General features: G+C 37.0%; 1 protein-coding gene across 1 annotated transcript; it reads left to right on the top strand.

Annotated features, from left to right (window-relative positions):
- The first annotated feature begins 1,498 nt into the window (after positions 1–1,498).
- MAT1A (methionine adenosyltransferase 1A) lies at positions 1,499–19,490 on the top strand. The gene is given in 11 exon segments (XM_086616606.1): positions 1,499–1,669; positions 1,775–1,884; positions 9,098–9,175; positions 10,053–10,175; positions 11,904–12,016; positions 13,538–13,681; positions 14,376–14,568; positions 14,571–14,593; positions 17,569–17,751; positions 18,260–18,393; positions 18,837–19,490. Coding segments are annotated over 10 exon segments (1,188 nt in total). The 5' UTR covers positions 1,499–1,669; positions 1,775–1,790; the 3' UTR covers positions 18,940–19,490.
- Positions 19,491–20,351: the final 861 nt, after the last annotated feature.

Here is a 20,351-nt window from a genome sequence, read left to right as displayed (position 1 = left end):
AATGTGTAATTTATTCAGGCTGGGATAGAATCCTTGTGTCAGTGGGGCGATGGCAGTTTAATCTAGAAAAAGCTATGCTTCAGAACATGTATCTGATGTGTGAATTCTGCATTTTTAAGTGCAACCAGTGCTTTTTATTCTGTTAAATGAATTCTATACAACAGAAAAACAAGAGAATGTCTTTGAAATTGATTCCATGTCAATGATATTTAGAGAAGGGCCAATGCTACAGCAGATTACTGGTGAACATTGACAGGCATTGGTTATTGTTTTCAGGAAAGTAGGCTGGAAGTGAAAATTGTAATGAATTCTTACATAAATATATAGCAATGCAGAAATTGGAATCCAAGGGGCCATATAAAGCAATCTTTTAAAATAATACTGACCAAGGGTTGAAGTAAACTAGGTCAGTTTTTAAACTGAAGAGTGATAAGGATTTCGTTGCTGTCAAAAGTGCAAGGGCTATGGGACAAGCAGTATGTTACTTGTTCCTGTCCAAGCATCAGGTACTTTACTGTTACATCTAATTGAATGATTGAGAGAGTATGATTCAGTGTTCACTGATGTAAAGGGAAATTTTTATTTTGGTAGACCAATGATTTCATCAGAGATTGAGACGAGAAAGGTTTCTGTAAAGGAATTAAGAATGATTACACTTTTTTATAATGGTGCAGTAGTGCTGGGCGTTTTCTGGATCTCTCCCATGGGTATGTTTGCTTGTTTTTTTGTATACTAACTTAATGACATGTATACCCACAAAATGCCATCTGTCTTCATACCTATCATACCATCAGCTTATTCCAGATATGAGCCATCTGACTGTAGAAGAAATTTTCTAGTAGCAGAACTGAGCACTGAGTACTCAGACGTGGCAGTTAGTGTCTTTCTAAGGGTTATGGAATATAATATGAGAATATGGTACAAAAAGAGAAGATGGATCTGAATTAATAGAAGAGAGGGCAGAGGAAAAGAAAAGCAAAGGCTGAAGGGAGAGGTCTGCATAAATGAGAAACACTCATCATGCTAGCTCTTATCAAATGTACGAGGAATGAATGAAAATGAAAAAAAAAATTCAGGAGAGAATTCTACTTTTCAAGATATGAAAATGTAAAAGGAAAATACAGTTATATGATGCAGAGCAAACTTCTTCCAGACTCTTGCTAGGAAAGACATGCATTCACAGGTTTTTCATCTATCTCTGTAAAACCACAACACACAGTTGGAAGCACAACATAGATCCTAGAACTAAGGGAGAGACAAGCTGAAGAAGCAGCTGACCTGAACTGTCACCAGTACTCCTGGATTACTTCATGCTCGGTCGAGTTGCTAAGATAACCAATCTTGCACAGCTTGGATCCAGAAAGTTTCCAAGAACTGAGTTAATTAGTGAAACATCGTAAAGTTAACTAACTCCCCTGCCAAGAAATGGGCTCTTCCATTTTCCTCACATGATTATAGAGGCACTTTCACTTTTCCATATATAGGAGCAGCTCAGAGACTGACAGATCAGGCTAGGTAGGGATACAGACTTCAGGAGCAGCTCAGAGACTGACAGATCAGGCTGGGTAGGTAGGGATACAGACTTCAGGCACATGCATACTCCTTGCATGTGTACACGGATGCAAGCGCATGCTGATTTCACACACTGAATTTCAAGTTAGTGCAAGAGGTAATAAGTGAAGACAGTGATAGTCCTGCCAATAAAGAACCTTCTCCTTTACGAGAAGGCACTAAAGGTAGAGCACTTTAACCACTGTTTATAATAATCCATCAGGAAAAGCATCACAATCATGAATGGGCCAGTGGATGGTTTATGTGATTACACGCTGGATGATGAAGGGACTTTCATGTTCACATCGGAGTCAGTGGGAGAAGGACATCCAGGTAAGGAACCAGCTCTAGTAAATGTGTAAAAAGGGTAATATTTTCATTTAAAATGTTTTAAAAGTCTGAAGAATAATTCACCTGCTATTAATCTTATTATAGAAGTTATTTTTAACAAGGCGTTTTTTACTTTATATTGGACCTTGCCCATATAGACTATAGAACCACTATAACTTGGGTGCTTCCAATAGGAATTTATGTGCCTTTGCAGAGTGTGTGTTACACTGAGGAGGGCAGTGGGGTTTACGGTTGCTGCTTCTTCCTTTTCATCTGAATTTGTTTTAGTATTACTGTGAAGACACTACTGTATCTCTGTTAGACTCAAGTTTCACATATGGATAAGAATGCATAGCTTGCTTCTCAAGTTCCATATCTTTATGGGCCCTGTGAAACTGTCCTGCATATATGCTATGTTCTAAAACTGTCACCCATGACAGGAATATCTCTAAGCAAAGAGATATTTCAAAAGGCTATTTTAAAGCCTTTAAAACTCAATGGTCCCAGCAGCTGTACACAGCAAAGTTGCTGATTTTTTCCCCCATTCCATCATCTGATGCAATATATGGAATTGCTTAAGCAAATAGTGGACAGTTATTTGCTAAACTTTATGTATGGTCAGCAGAGCTTAGTTCAATTTTATTGAAAACAAATGTTCATCTGCCGTAAACATGGACCTTATGTCAACAGCAAGTGTTCCCCCAAATGAGGCCAGGGGACAATAGACTGTTTGATGTCCTGAAAAGTTTATTTATTTTAGAAGCCGATTTGGCGTCCTGTACCTTTTGCTGTAATAAGGCTTTTTCAGGTCTGTACTTGTGCTATGTGAGTAAATCATAAATGAATGGAATGACATAACAGAGAATAAAAAGGTGAGCAGTGAGAATTTTATGTCTCTAATTCTGATACTGTTCTATAATATTAACTTATTACTGCAAATCAAATCCATGGCTGATGCAATTGAGTACATCTCTGTCAATGTCAAGGCAGCTACATCAAGTTAAGCCAGTTAGGGTTCTTTCTGATGTAACACAGTCAGAAAATGACAACCACATTCAGTCCTTGGAACATAGGTCCCGTCTCAAATTTATATATAATTACATCCAGCGTCTGTAGCGCAATGTGGTTTCATACGAAATATAAAATTATACAATATGGTAATTTTAAATTGATGATGGTATTTCCAAAGATGACAGATCACAATTTATGCTACTCTAATAATTATTTTTAGTCTCTTTGGGGCAATCATACATAAGTCTCAGAACAGGACGAGTTCAACTGAATCCCAAGGTTTAGCTTTGTCCCTTGGTTTCCTGCCTCTACCAATTCTCTTTTTATCTTGTGTCTTGTTTTAGAATTTGGCCTGTTCAGTTCTTACTCACATTCCTTTCTTTATTTCCAAAAACTGTATTGGCCCTCAGTAGGTCTTCTTTTAAGCCCCGTGAACATTATTTTCCTGCTGCACTGAAATAGCAGACCTTTGAGGAACAGTATTGCCACTTGTTAGATTCATGTACAGCCTCTCATCTGGCAAAGGTTGCCATATCTCTGGGTACTGTGAGATGCAAAGTGAGAAACCAAGGGACTTGTAGAGGGAGTGGAAAGCTGAAATTTACTGATATTTTCAAAACTGTGATACTTACACTTTCTTAAACAGCCTAGGTCTTCATGTAGGGTACTGAAAACCCAAACACGTATGACACGGAAAGATCCACATTTTCCAGACCAAGGGAGGACAGGTTGACAGTAAGTAACCCTGGGTGGTCCTGCAAATTCTTCTTTCTGAACATGTCCCAGCAATAGGTCTTAATCATCTCAGCAATAGCTCTATTTTCTGACAGCAAATGGGTCACCCTTACATCCTGGCCAACCCCCCTTTTCCCTGTCTGGTTTTACATGAGAGGTGCAGACATGCCATTAGGTTTTTATCACCCAGGAAAATCTTGGCTGTTTCCTAAAATGAGGCCTGGTGTCTAAGTCTGTAGTTGGGCTTCCGACATTATCAGTAGTGCTAGAATTTTATTGTGAGTTTTGAGTTCCTCTATTTGATACCAGATGGATAATTTGTGTGTTCTTGATTAGTTCTCTTCTGTATGTGATAGTATAATTTTGCTAGAGGGCATTATGTGAAGTAAATATCCTGAACCAGATCTTTGTCTGGTGGAAATTTGAATTGTTTTGATTATATTAGCTGAGCATGAATGCTTTAACGGAGACCTCCTTTTTAATAAATGAAGTAGGAGAAATTACATGCTTATTTTTTTGGGTATATAGAGAACTGCCTTATACCCGTGCAATACCTAGGAGTTGTTTGTCACTAAGAAGCCCAGACTTCATACAAGCAAGTCATAGCTGGCAATAATTAACGTACAGGTATTACCTATGCTCCCCAAAGACTTTATAGAAGACTCTGTTTATCTCATCTTCTCAGTCCAAATTTTTCAAAATTACTTGGATATAAAATTTGAGACTTCCTTCCAGAGGGTATTTAATCCTGGCATTTAGTGGGGTAAATTCCAAACTCTCTGAATACTTACATGTGACTTCTTCATTTCAATATAATAAAAGCACATAGATAGCAGCATGGGTAAGAAAAATATATATATTTTTTAGATATTTTTTGTCACTGCTCCATTTTGCTTTGTCCAGTAGCGTCTGTCCGTGCTGCACAATGATTTCACTGTGCTTTGAAAGGCATTGTGTGTTTCTCTGACCCACAATGTCTTACAGGTGCCAAACCACTTAGGATTAATTCCTTCCCTTATCTGGTGTGACTTCAGGTGGAATTGCCTGCAAACAGAATGTCATTCAGTTTTCCAGTAAGTATCAAGGAATGTCTTTAAAAACATAAGGGAAAACATCTGCTAAAAGCACCCTCAGATTTTCAACCATATTAAAAATATGCATTTATCTTCTGGATATTCACAGAAAAAAAAATCACAAAAGAAAAAAACCCAAAAAAACCCAGAAAATGCAGATCTTTCTAGCAAGTTGATGCTTGCATGTCTTGTATCTAACATTATATATATTTAACAATATCTAACATTGTATATACTTAACAATTTACATAACACTTCAGTAAACTGTGTATTGAACAAAGAGAACAGATGTACAAGATATTTAAACAGTGTAGTGTTAATATTGAAGTACCACTGCAGTTATCAATTAGCACTCCTCAAGAGCCTTTTAAATAGGAAAAATGTAATACAGCACAATTCAGCTATTGAAAGTCTTTCTAGTGAATTTTTTTTTTGTGGAAAGCTTATTTTTTGATGACGTAGTTGTAATAAGTATCTGCAATTATTGACAGTTTTAATTTTTTGCCAGGAAACTGAGACTATATTTTTAATATATGATTCCATATTCTAGTTTAAAATTATTTTTTCTGTTGATATAAATAATGTTGTGTCGTTAAAAATACCAAAAGTTATTTTAATGATCACAGATTTTTAAGAAAATCAACCTTATCTTTTGAAATATTCAAACTGCACCACCAAAGCCAAAAGTGTGGTTGTACCTGTTGTACTTAAAAGGGTGGAGCTTTTTCGAATTAAATTTTCAGTTGTAACTGCTGTTCATAGATTATGGTTTTTTTTTGTATGCATGTGGTGAATCTGTGAAATGTCACAGCTCATGTTAGGCTCTCCAACTCTCTGGAAAATTATGAAGCTTCTTTTAATTATTGGAGATCATTTTTGTTGTTGAATGCCTTTTTTACTTCATCATTTGACAACTGGACATTTGAGTAGGGTTTATCATCAGCTTCCCTAGACTCATTCATTCCTTTTATAGTTAGCAAGAGCTGGTTTATGGCTAATTGGCATCTCCACCATAAGGCTGGGTCTGTGGGATGATTTGATTTCATTAAAAGAGTTCATGGTTATCTAATACTTTGATGCTCAGTCAAGAAAACCTCAACCTAGATGTCCCTTTTGCAATATTTATCCTATTGGATAGTAGTCCACTACATGAAGGTATGCATGAACTCAATTATAACCTATTACATCATTTTTTAAGACGTGTCACCAGAGGTAGTTCATTATGCTTTCCTTGTTTCCACAAAAGAATGAAAGAAAAAAAAAAAGAAGAAAATAATGGAAAAACATATTCTGTCACATTTAGCAGCTAATATGAGAAATGGGATGGTTGAGATGAGAGATTTAAATAACAACGAAGGATGCACAAAGCCTGCTAAGCATTGCTAAAAATGGAATGCCTGGTTTTATTTTACACCAGAGACATTTACTAATAGACATGCCTTTAATTTAATGCAGTAATCAGCCAATCGTCCAGCTAGATTTCTCTTTCCAGTCTTGATAGATGTATCTGTATTCGTATTTGGATCTAGTTGCACTAGAACTGTTGGTTCTTCCACCAACAATCAGATACTACAGGAATTGTCAAACTGATTTGTCTCAGTGTATTTTAATCTAAAGGCATGCTATCAGCATAGTAGATTAAATTATACTAATTTATTATTTTAATTGATTAAGTTCTCACATAGATTTGAAAGACCAGAAGGGACTTCTGATATATAGTCTGGTCTGACCTTCATACACAGGCAACAATATTTTGTGCAAGAATTCTTCAAACATGCTAGTTAATGATGGTTGAAATTCATACATACCTTTTAAAAAGATTCCCAATTTTCATCTAGAGATTTGAAGGAACAAGGAATTCTGCATACCTCTAGATGAATAATTTAAATGACTCACACTCTTTTAATATTTTCCTTTTTGAATCTTTGTCTGTCTGTCTTTAATTTCCAGCTATTAACCGTAGTTACATTATTGTCCATCAGACAAAAACTCTTCTCTCAGCATATTTTTTTTACGTTCAGAGACTGTGACCCCAATGCCTATTAGGATTTCCTCTGGTAGGTTGCCTTTCCTTCAGCCTTTCAAAACTAGACTGAGCTTGATTGATTTCATCTTGTATGATATACTTTTCTGATTTGGGGCGTTCTTCCCAGTCTGTCCTAAACCCTCCTGCATCTTCTTAACGTAATCTTTGAAATACTACCACCAAAATCTAGTATTTCTCTAGCAGTCTCACTAGTGCTATTGTATGGAGATAATTTCATTTCTAAGGATGACTGTTCATCTGGTTTTATATCATGATCTTTTCAGAGCAATAGTTTTGTAAGACAAACTCTCCCCTTCTGTAAATGTGGACTATGTTTTTGTTCATGAATGTTTGCTGTGTTATTTCTCTGAAAGAGAAGCAAAAGAGCTGCTTTTCTACCTACCAATATCCATGAAATACTGTAGATACTCATGATATTGTTCATACAAAAAAACCTAAAACCAAAACAAAAAAAAAATCCATGAAAACATCCTATTAAATCTTCACTTACTGATTTCACTGCTTACTATGGCTAATGCTCCCTTGAAACATCTCATGAAAGTTTTAGTTCATAAATGAATTTCAACCACAGCATACAAAACCAACATAAGCTTCTTTGTACCAGATAGGTGCCACAAGGAGAAATGAGGATGAATTAGTCATATGGGGTTACCTGTACTCTTCTTGAATGTTTTGGAAAGAATGCATATAATATCTCTATATGTGCCATATAGGGAACTTAGACAAACTTTGAGACATTGGTATCTAATGCAAGTGAGATATGTTTCATGTGGAAACAAGGACAGGGAAAAAGGTTGTTCCCGACATAGAAACTCCAGGTGGTGAAAATCAGACTACAAAGCAGTCCCAGTAACTAGGAGCTTACTGCAAGGCATTGGACCTGCACTAAGACGGTCATCCTATTCCAGTTGCTCTGTTGTCCTACCCAGGTAATAAAATATTACATACTTTTGTCAATAACATTTGCTTTTATGCTTGAAAATATGACTGTATTTCCTTATAAAAATGGAAACTTTGAAGAGAACAAGCAGAGATACATTTTTAATCACTCCTGTCACCTTTGTCCCCAGTCTTGCTAAACAAGGTTCAGTTGGACTTCTAAGTAAATTGCAAGAATGATGTCTGATTCCTGTTTGGTAATAATTGTCCTAAAGTTAGTAATCCATGTACAGTTCTTGCAAGGCTAAAAGTTCCAATGCAGCCTACATTTGCTAATTGTATTTTGTGTTCGTTCTTTTTGTGTTGAAGTGTTTAATATGGGAGATAACTGTCAGAATCATGTTAATCCTCTAGTCTTTGGTTTGTCCCTCTTAGCTATATGTTCACCTTCCTTATGAAAAACAATGAGAATTTATTTTGACTTCAGGTTAAATGTATTAAAAGTCTCTAATGACATACTCTTACAAAACATTGCTTTCCAACAGATTGTCTTGTGAGTGGCAAGGCAGAAGATTAATTTATTTTGCTGTACAGCATATTATGACAACATCTGAACACAGTATGCAATATTAGACATTTTTAAAGAAAAAGAAAAATAAAATTAAAATGTACAAGAACAATTGCCATTTTCATGTGGAAGGCATTGTTATGGGTGCTGTCCTTTTTTTGTTCATTAGATTAACTACATTGATTAGGATTCATTATTCATTAAAAAGGTAAGAAAAGAAAGAAAAGATAAAAAATTACTATGATAAATCTGAGCAGAAACCTTTCTATTTGGAATGTAACTGAAGATATACTTCAGATTTACCTCAGGCAAACTTCAGTTGGTAACCCCTTGTCGCTTCTGTGTGCACTACTCACTCCCCTGTCTTAGGTGAGTTGCAGGGATTATTAGTAAATGGTATTGCAGGATGGTAGGAAGCAGTGAGAAGTAAACCTGAAACAGACACTTGACTCTGAACTGTGCATTATCTGTAGTGGTCTAAACTCTTTCTCAGGCTTTACCAGCAGTGGTGTTCAGGTTTGTTCTAACTTTCTGTTTGGAGGATGGAAGTTGATGGTGGAATATTACCTCTATGTTAGAATACCACTGAAGTGGAGTGCATGCTGTGTTGGCTTGAGCTGTTAGAGAAGGAGGAGGCTGGGAGTAAAGCTTGTTTCACACAGGCGCAGAAAACTATGGCTAACATTGTAGTCAGTTTACAGCAGCAAGTAAATTCCCTATTGTATCTTCTGGCTTTGCTTGTAGAATGTTTCATATGACTTTCTATTTAGTTAGCTTAAATACTCTTGTAATAAGCAACAAAAGAATTCCTTGCTGAAACATCTACCTATTCAAAGTAATGCAAACAGTCCATTTTTTGTATTGAGTGCTATGGTTTTCAGTCACAACTTTGATGCCTTGCAGATAAAATCTGCGACCAGATCAGCGATGCTGTACTAGATGCCCATCTCAAACAGGACCCGAATGCCAAGGTTGCTTGTGGTAAGTTGTTTGCTGCTTTGTTTTAAGTCATCACCCAGTCACCAATCTATTTTTATGGAATATCAATAGAGCTTGATGCTATCATTTGCTGACTCATTTTACTCTCAAAAAATTACATAATAATTGCAGCCTTCAAGAGGAGGAGAGATGAAAAGAAACAGTGAAAGTTTTTGTAAAGATTGAAGCCTAAGCAGGCTGTAGAATGGTAGGATAGTTAATTTTGTATGTGGACTGAATTTTCCCAGGAGAAACAGATTGGGTTTCATTACAGTGGATTTTTGAAATAATACTTGAATGTTTTGTTGAAAGTTCATTTACTATATTTAATGAAGTACTAATTTTTCAGTCCAAGTCCCCATAACTGCTTGTTTTTTGAAATCTCTTCAGAAAGAGTTGTACCATCAACCCTCAGGTCATTACTCTAATGCACGTATATGTAACTAAAACCCATATTCAGGTTCTTCCTCCTGGGACTGGAGACAAGTTTTCAAAATGGTTGATCACTGATGAGTTTTTTAGCCTCAGTACCTATCTTAGAGTGATTAAGAATTAAGGAGATTTAGAAATCACAGCTTAATACTACATTTCCCTAAAATCCGTGCATATCACTGAAACATGCTCAGTGTTTTGACTCTCCCATTTGTAAATTGGACATATTAGTCTTTTCCTTACTTTCAGACATGTGGTGAAGATGAAAATAATTTGTTGTAGAAGGAGCTAGAATTTAGCTAATATTGCTAAAAACATAGGTAGAAAGGATTTACCTTATACATACCCAGTAGATCTCTCAAAATCACCATCATCACACACATAGTTATTTGTCTTAGTGGGCTGGGTTATTCTGCTATTGTTATCCTGTTTTCATCTCTCTTTTCAGAGACAGTATGTAAGACAGGAATGGTGTTGCTCTGTGGGGAGATCACATCTCATGCTATTGTGGATTATCAACGAGTTGTCCGAGATGCAATTAGACATATTGGCTATGATGATTCAGCTAAAGGTTGGTGGAAAAACTCATAAAATCTTTGCAGAGGAAGCAATAGGCAACTGCAAAACAGGTCTGTCACCACTTCCATATATGAGCTTTAGCAAGCCTGACAAAAATTGAATATCCTGCGTGAAAGCTGCTTACATGGTGCTACATGATACACTTTCTGGCTTTATCTCAATAAGTAGAAAAAACATCGTATATTAGTTAAAACTGAAAGGGAGTAGGAAGAATGTACTTTGAACTGTGGTATTCGGCCAGATAGTTAACTGCAACTTAAGCCGCAGAATCTACCACTCCTCCAAACCTGTGAGAACTCGACTCTCGGTTATTCATTTGGCAAGCCAATTGATGCATCTAGGTGTGAAACAGAGGGAAAAAGAAACCTATTTCATTTCGTTGTACCATTATATATTTGCACTGTGGTACTATCTAGAATTCTTGGGTGTAAAGCAGGTTTTCATTGTGCAAGGTGCTCTGCTAGCTCTGACCAGCTCCTCCTACACTGAGGATTGTGCAGTCCAAATCTGGTTTGTGTAGTGTACAAATCATAAAAAGGACAAAATGCTTTATATACCAGACACATTTCACTTTCTGATTTGCCTTGTATCTGTTTATACATTACAAATATTCCAAGTATACTACTACAGTGAAGTTCATCTTTTAAGAGCTTTTGGGTTAAAAAAATTGTCCTTTACTGCAGTCCTTTAATTGCTAACGAATTTACAGGGAGATTGTGGTGGGAGAATATTATAGAAGCACATCTGCAGGTTATCTCCACCATCACATAACAGCAGTGCTTTCAGAAAATGCTGGCAAATCTAGTAGGTCATAAATCTTCTTTTTATCCTAAATGCCAAAAATGGTAAGAGGAGATGCAGTGATCCAGTAAAAAACAATTTCCATGCAGAAGTAAACCAAAAAGCTAAACCAAACAATTACACACAGAAACATAATTTTCTTCTTTACATAGCTGACATAAAGGAGGGCAAAGAGCATTATTCAAATAGATCATATGCATATGGACATGTATATATGATGTATTGACTGAACATGAGTTTGGTCAGCAGCTGCCAGTAGCTACAGTTCTAGGAAAGATTGAATTTGGAAAGAAGCAAGTTACTATTAACATACCTAGGAACAGGTGGAAAATTTTGCCACAATCTTCTGTAAGTCTTTGAATTTCTTTTTAAAACCTTCCTTTTGGTCTTTGAAAATAATGTAGAGTAAATCTCACTTCCAGATTTGCTGTGAGACTTGAATTTGTTGGGGTTTTTTTCTGTTTGTGGCTCTTACACAAACTCCCACAAGATATTTATGTACAGACACTACTTTACATGTATTACAAATAATCTATCAGAGAGCAGAGCCTTCAGTTGCTGAAAACAGCTCCTAGAAATTCACACAGAGGTTTTTAATACTATTTATTTGGGAGAGGCTGATTATTTACTTTTTGACTAGTTTTCTGCAGTTAACAATTCATAATCTGACACAGGGTGCCAATGCAAGAGAAAACAACCAGTAACAAGCAGTTATGGCAGCCTTATGTGCCCCACTCCCTCCCAAAAAAGGTTTCAAGTGTTATATTGACAAAAAAAAAACCACCTAAAAATAGCAGTTAGGTTGTGAGTTCTGAATACGTTATCCTTCAGAAATGAAACTTTTGTCATATGGTTCCATATTACTTTCCTTAATTGTGACCTAAAAAGCTAATTTGCTGCTATTCTTTTTTCCAAATAGGCTTTGACTACAAGACTTGTAATGTTTTAGTAGCACTGGAACAGCAGTCACCTGATATTGCCCAAGGTGTGCATTTACACAGGGATGAAGAGGATGTTGGTGCTGGAGATCAGGTAGACATGACATCACATCAAAAACATCAAGGCTGTTTGAATTGAAAGTTTACCGCATCTCATTGCCCTGTTTTCTGAATAAAAACCCATGTGAAGATTTCCACACTTCCATTTTGGGCTAGCCCAGAATAAAAACCATACTGTTATTAAAACAGAATTTCTTTGAGGGCAGACTTTTGCCTGGTGTTTGTTATAGCACTCAGTGCAAGTCAGGAGAGCTCTGGCAGTTCGTAGTAGCTGAGGATGTATCCTTTGGAACTTAGCGAAGTTTTTTTGCTTATATATTTCATGGTTTTCTTGAGTAGCTTTAGATTCATTAGACCATTCATCTTGCAGCCAGACTTGTCTTTTAACGTGAAATAAACAAAGGATCTTTTCAGATCTCTTGAGATTTTACACAGCAAAAATTTATGTGGTTTCAAAAGTCTGGAACATTAGTACAATGACAGCAAATATGCCAGAGTACTTTCAATTCTCACTTATTTCCCACAGGCAGCTATTTTAATAGGTGTCCCACATAATTAAGGCTGTCCAAGCTGCATTTCTGTGAGCTAAATAACACATGTAGATAATTATGGTATGTTCCCAAGAGAAAGATGCTAACGTAAAAACTCCATAATCTGACTGATGCCAGTATGAGTAAGTTTAACATTTACAGCAGTTATCATTAGTAGCAATATCTAGTTTATAGCAATGCTGTTGAGAACCATAAGTGGAGATATCAGAGTCCAGGAGCCAAGCTACTATTGTTCAAAAACCCTTGAGGACTAAATTAAAACGCTTGTATGCTCTCATGGGGACATAATACTACATGAGATGAAAAGGAAAAGATATCTGACTTTCTTTGACACTTTGATGGCCTCTCTTCCCATTGTATCAAAGTACCTTCCTGTCTTCATTTTTTTTTGGTATCACAGATTACACTAGATAAGGAGAAAGAAAATGCTACTAACTCTATTTTTAACAAATAATGATCTGATGCAGGGAACATGACTGAATAACATGAGAAGCTGTGTCTAGAAGTGTGTGGCACTGCAAATCTGAGGCAGGTGCCTTAAACTGTTGAATGATACATCCTTTATGTAATATTCAAATCCTTTTCCTCTGAAATGTCAGATATGAGCTCCAGTATACATACATAAAAGCTTCCACAATCTGTGTGGGCTAATAAGAACAGCTTTCATATGACAGAATAGTCCTGAAATTGTTTTACTCAAACAGACTTTTTTTTTCGTATGAAAGAACCTGTTTTTCTTTGCAACAACATCTCTATTTCTGTCCAGGTTTCGAACTCAGCATGTAAACCATCAGGCTTTCAGTGAAAAATTCTAGGAATGTAATTTGTTTCTCATTTCACTATAACATGTTGGAGCCTGATCTAAGTTTAAGCTTCTTGGACTGTAAAGTAAAATGGTAGAAAGTATACCTGAGGGTATTGTACACACTGCTACAGATGAAATCTCATTGTCTTTGATTGTGGTGCTTTTAACAGTGATTGAAGTATCTCTTCTCTTCCTATAGGGTTTGATGTTTGGTTATGCAACAGATGAGACAGAAGAATGTATGCCTTTAACAATTATTCTTGCTCATAAACTGAATGCCAGGCTAGCAGAGCTGAGGCGTAATGGAGAACTTCCTTGGCTGAGGCCTGACTCTAAAACACAGGTAAATACTGATTTTATTCCAGTATTTTGGTTTTACTAACACAATAGCATTTCAGTCACTTGCGGATAGTCCAGATGGTTGAAAACTACCACTTTTTAATTTTCAGAAATCTTAAATATCTTTAAAGACAACAATTGATGGTGTTCAGAGTATCAGGATAACCTACAAGTATCAGATAAAGCATTTCCACTGCTTATGATACTGTCTCCTTGACAGTTGGAAAACAGTTAACCTGTATCAGAGTGCTAGGAGCACTTAACCACCTACCAGTCAAGAAGTATTGAACCCTTCAGACCTAAGTGGTCTGTGCTCGTTCAAAAAGTGACAGGAAATCCAAAGGCTTTATTGGTATTTAGGGATTTGGGCTGGCCCTTTTGAAAATACACTGAAAACGTAAGTTTCTGAGGCTTGGGAGTTTAGCTGGAAATCCCAACCAAAAGACAAATTTTGGACAATTTCATAGAAAATCAGATTGTCCATATGGAGACTTTGTGTTTTTTCTCGCCACTGCAAAAATAGAAGAATGAGAAAGTAGGCTTCATTTCTCATACCTTGGCAACAACATGAGCAGCAATCATTATAATGGCAGCATTGACATTTTGCTGCAATTTTACACTTGGAATGATGTTTGTAGACCAGAAATACATTTTATAGCAACTTTGTTTTTTCTTCCTCCCTCCCCTGTTCTATTCAGGTAACAGTTCAGTATATCCAGGAGAATGGAGCTGTCATCCCAGTCCGTGTTCACACCATTGTGATATCTGTGCAGCATGATGAAACAGTTTCACTGGAGAATATGCGCAGAACCCTGAAGGATCGTGTGATTCAAGCTGTTGTCCCTGCGAAGTACTTGGATGAGAAAACTATTTATCACCTTCAACCTAGTGGACGTTTGTTATTGGAGGGCCTCAGGTTTGTGTTGTGTTATTTTGGCGCTTTTGTCAGCTTACCTTTGTCATTGGATGTGTGTCTTCGAAGAAATGCTCAGCTTTCTGGCATGTCTGTCCTAAGGTGTGAGAAGCAAGCTGTCTAGTGGAAGTTTTAACTGTAGTTGTACGTGGGAGAAGCGCCGAGGGTTTCATGTGCTGTGTCCCAAAGTAACTTTTGAAGGCATGGTGATACCATACATGTGTTGTGACTAGGCAGGCAAGTTGAGCTGAATCTTATATTGCATGCGGAACGTACAGCCCGGCTCTGGATTTCGTCAAACCCTCTCGAGTCCAGCACTGGGGTAAACATGCAGTCATTTCTCATGGAAAGCACGCCTTATAGAGTGATGGACAAGAGAAGATTAACTTCTTACAGTGAACCTGATTTTCAGATCTGTATAGCTCGCACTGTTTGGCCTGACATCAATGAGAGCTGAAGGTGTTAGTCTCTTCTGAAAATCAGCTCCTGATAGGCTTCTCCTGGTTAGAAAATAAATGTCTCTTTTGCTTTATCCACACAATGCAGGAGCTGGGATTTGTAATTTGATCCTTCGCTCACAGAAGTCAGGCATAACTTCCACTCTATGTAGGATCAGACTTTTGAGATAGAGTTTTTGAAAACAAATTCACCGTTCCCAATGTTTTAGTCTTCAGTTCCCTTTAGAATTATCACAGCAAAATTTCAAAGCTCCTTCCTGAAAGAAATCAGGGCCAATTTTACAACAAATCCAAGTAAACACTGTTTTTCCTTTGCTGTTCAAATTCATTCATTTACCAGAATTTGCCAGAATTATTTCTAAGGTGCTATGTCTTTTTTATATTAGTGCCATGGAACAGCTAGGAAGGCGTTGAGATGAATCATTATAATAATTATTATACAAAAAAAATATTTTTGTGCAATTTTGTAATTTTGTGTATTGTTGACATCCTAGACTGTGGACAAATAGAGGGACAAACTTGAGCTGTAACTTGGAGCAAATGAACCAATGCAGCAATCATAGCTACGTGCAAAAAGAAGGCTCCACATATGACGTGTTCAGGTGTTCACTGAACTGCATCCATTTTAAAATGTAGTATAGTTACATTTGATAAGCTAACCAGGAATATATTTTCTACGCTTGTGGTGGAACAGTATTGCTTGTGTTTGCACATACAAACACAGGCACTTCGCAGCATGTTTGAAGCATTTTAAACCTGGGATAAGCTTACTTAGTATGGGTCAATCTGACGGTGTGTCCGTGGCCTTACAACTGCTATCATCACTTGTGCAATTTACAATAGCATTACAGGAATCAGAAAATAACTATTTGTTTCCTTATCTTTTATGTTTCAAACTTTCTGATTACTTATTGTAAGAATATTACTGAATTTTACTTTTAACAACGCTAGCTACGGAAGGCTGTCTTAATCTCCAGCTCAGTTTATCTAAGGAAGACACATGTATTGCACTTGGGATTTTCACCTTATGTTTTCGAGCATGGTGGTTCCTTGAATTCTGGCTATGACAAAATTAGTAATTTTACTGCTATCACCGTTTTCCTAACAGCAACACCCACTGGTACTGTGAGGACATTACAGCTCGTCGCAAAAGTGACTTCCACACACTTCACAAATACATTCGTGCTCTTCCAGCACCTTTAAAACAAGGGGTTCTTTCCTTTCACATGTCCAATTCTCTTCCTCTCACTTAGTTCAGCAGCCTAGTCATGATGGCACACAAAGCGTTCTCATTGCAATTGTCTGTGCCACCAGAAATTAAGATTTGAGTCAAGCAGAACAACCCCAGGAGGACAGGATGCTTTAGACAAGCTCAGCTATCTGTAATTCAGATTTACATCTCACTGCTTTTGTAGCAGAATGGAACAAACAGTGCCAAAGGTTTTCTTCTGTGTATATGCACAGTCTTTCTAAGAAAAACTTTGACTCCCCACTTGTGTTTGCTGTGCAAACATTCCAGCTGTTGAATTTTACTGACATGATATTCTGTAGACAAAGAATTTCAAACCTACCTGCACAGGTGGAGATTGAATTTCAAATTTGACCATGTTTCTATTCACACCAGAAAGCTTAAGCGTTTAGTAAATTGATGGGTCAGACAATTAGTCAGCTAACCAAGATCAAATGAAAATATCAAGTACTTGTGAGGAGCAATCAGGGTAACGGTGTAAGCAGCTAGAAGGTTATCTGCACTTCCTTATTTAATATTTTAGAATATTCATCTGGAAGTATCTATTCTTAGAAACAAGTAATCCTTCTTTCTCAATTACCTATAACTGCCTACTACTCCATAACTGTTGTGTACAGTTTAAATGAGACTATAAATATTTTGGGCTTGGAAATGTGGTTTTAGTACATATTTGTATGACCGTCTCTGTAATGATACTACACTGGAAGCATTGGGTGCCAGTCTCCATGTAGTGGTGTATAAGGTAGCCCTGGCATACCTTATGATGGTAAATACGAAAAAGACATCTACTATTTAATATCCACACAACTTATGATTTTGACCAAAAGATATGAAAGCCTGATTTATTTTTTTTTAAACAGTGTAAAATCTCTCAATGTTTCCTATATAACACGTAGTTTGTTAGCAATATTCTGTATTCAGTTTGGATGTGGGAGATAGGTTACTTTTAAACCAAAGTTCCCATATAGTCTGGAATATCTACTTTTGAAACAGGCAGTGCATGATCTAGCTATCTGGGTGTAAACCCATTTGCTTTCTTGACTACCAAACACTATTTGTGAATGGTTTATCTTATGAATCTGGCTTTAAAGAACATTTATAGCCACTGTTGTAGCTCAGTGAGACAGGTTCATTCCTTAAGCTAACACAGAGCAATCCATATATGGTGAACTTACTTACATGTTGTTGTAGTCTTCTGAAGGATGCATAGCCTCCTTTGAGACTTACATTAAAATGGGTTGTAAAATAGACAAATTTTTTCACTGATTCAGGGTGATGCTGGTGTTACTGGTCGAAAGATCATTGTGGATACTTATGGTGGCTGGGGAGCCCATGGAGGTGGTGCCTTTTCTGGCAAGGACTATACGAAGGTGGATCGATCAGCTGCATACGCAGCCCGTTGGGTGGCCAAGTCTCTTGTGAAAGCTGGGCTCTGTCGCCGTGTTCTGGTTCAGGTATGGTTTGCTATGCATGTTACTTTTCTCAAAAAGATTTTTCCTTTTCAGCTTTACCTTGAATACATCTTGTACAAGACACTGTAGTAGAAGCAGTCTTGGTGATGGCTTGGGGCTGAAGAAAGGAAGACCTTGATCTGCTTGGTTCAAGACCACTGTAATGTCATTAATAGCCTATCAGCTTCTTGAAGCCAGAACTTTTCATTTAGCTTTCATTTTATTGGCAGTTTTCCTGGACATTTATTGAGCCCTCAACCCTCTGGCTCTTACCATCATGGAAATGTGCATGGGGTGACTGAATAATGGGGAAGAAAGTTATCCAGAGACCTCAGCATTTTCAAAGTTTTCTCTTTTTTTCTACAAATACAAATTGCACAAATACGGGAAGTGAAGGAGAGGCCTTCGTTTTCCTAAGTTGGTTCATAAATGAATGCTTTCTTCTGTTTCATACTGTTGTCCACTGAGGTGCCATGTTTACTTGCTAACTATGGCATCTTTCTTGCCATAGGTTTCTTATGCCATTGGGGTAGCTCATCCACTGTCCATTTCACTGTTCACTTACGGAACTTCCCAAAAAACCGAGAAAGAGCTGCTGGACATTGTGCACAAAAACTTTGATCTTCGGCCTGGAGTCATTGTCAGGTATAGAAACATAGAAAAAGGAAAATATCTTGGTGATCAGATCCTAGAAATGATTTCTTGCAAAACCATTAGAAGTTACAATGTAAGAGTCAACCTCTTGAACTAATATGGGATTGTTCCACGCAATACAAAAGACACTTTCTCTCATTCTGTCAGACTTCACAGTTGATACTTTTTATGGATCTACCAGTGTGACAAATCTTTTAAGATAACAGATGTACTTTTCAATTTTCATATGAAGCATATACTTTCAGCATTTGGCCTTATATAGTTATCAACTTTTATGGCTCTCCATTGGACATGTACACCGGTATGCTTGCATCTCCAGAATATGCTTACTTGACTAAGGGTATTAAATGGATATCAACATCAGAATTTTAATGGTAGTTATCATGAAGTATCTTAATATGAAGAATTTTCTCTTCTTTTTATTATACACACAGGGATTTGGACCTAAAAAAGCCCATTTACCAGAAGACTGCGTGTTATGGTCACTTTGGAAGAAATGAATTCTCATGGGAGGTGCCCAGAAAACTTGTGTTTTGACACTAGCAGTCACCCTTTAAAAAGAGAAAGGAAGAGAAGTACATTAATGATGAGGATGCTTCCAAAAATCAAATTTGACAGCTTTGTATTCAACAAAAGGAATTTTAGCTTTTAAATGGAAAGAAAGAAAAGGATATTTTCTTGAAAATGGATTTTTTTAACTTTCAGTGTCTTTCAGTACCTAAGATATAAAGGACAGAGTCTGTTTTTTTTAATCAGTGTAAGACAACAAAATACACTTTACTTTTCATTACTGCTCTGATGGTTCTTTTAATAAGGCAAAGTATGACTCAGGTACGCAGACCAATAGCTGAACCTCAAACCTTTCATGGGCAAAGGCAAAAATGACTTTCCCAATTCTGACTAAGGATCAGTAGATCTCTTGCTTCTAATTAGACAACAGGAAATTCTGGGGTCCAATTTCCTTACTGGAGTTAGTGTTGCATACAGCTGGGGATTGCTTTAATGGGGGAAGGCTGAATATCACATAACTGTATCTCGGCCTTGTTTGTAGAAGATGTTAACATAATATTTAAATCACCTTCACTGGGTATGTGCTGTTACTATTGTGTTTCAATTACCTGTGGTTTTGAAACATAAGTGGTTTCCTATAAAACAACAATCATAGAATAAAAAGCTTTTTCCTACCATGTATGTAAAGACGCCTCTTATTCTGTTTTTTTTTAATGTTGCAGTATAATGATCCATCTCAACTCAGCCTCTTATACTCTTGTAGGATTTTAGTTTACCAATGTAAATGAATGTTATTAGATTTTGGAATTGTGATATGAATTTATTTTTCACTACATGTGAAACTTGTAGTGAACAGAAACTTGGTGAAAAAGTATTAGATTTTTATTTTTAACTCTCAGGTTTGTGCTTATAAGTATTCTTTAACAATTTTTGCTTCTAGATGTTAGGTTTGTTGCATGGCTTACTAGGCTTGATGTAATTTTGGAATAAAATTAAATTCATAGAAATACCTGCAAAACATCAACAAATACACATAGCATGAGGTTAGAATTTGGACCACTACCCTGCCCAGCAGTCTCTCACCGAAAAGCTAGCCACTAGATGGCTGTGTGTCCCTCCGCAGCTGCGGGCGCAAGTCTGTGCAGAAAGCACTTCCCAGTTTGCGCCAGCGCTCAGCTACTAAGTCTGAGCACCGCTACCCTGTTCTTCCTGCTGGAGACAGTGACAGCCTCTCCTGACAGATCAGGGTAGCTGGGGTGTGCGGTGGGTTGGACGTGATCTGCACTGCGGACAAGGACGTTTCTGTGCTTATGTGCTGTATTGTCCTATAAAGTGACAAACTACTTCTTGCAAAGGACTGTGGATTAATCCCAGGTTTGTTTAATTTGGGAGAGTGTGGGATCAGATTTATCCTCTGTGATCAGTTTTGTTTGTCAATA

Source organism: Tauraco erythrolophus, chromosome 9 (genome assembly GCF_009769465.1).
Source record: "Tauraco erythrolophus isolate bTauEry1 chromosome 9, bTauEry1.pri, whole genome shotgun sequence".
NCBI classification, from domain to species: Eukaryota; Metazoa; Chordata; class Aves; order Musophagiformes; family Musophagidae; genus Tauraco; species Tauraco erythrolophus.
The sequence above is the reverse complement of the archived record's forward strand: the minus strand, read 5'-3'. Positions and strand labels throughout refer to the sequence as shown.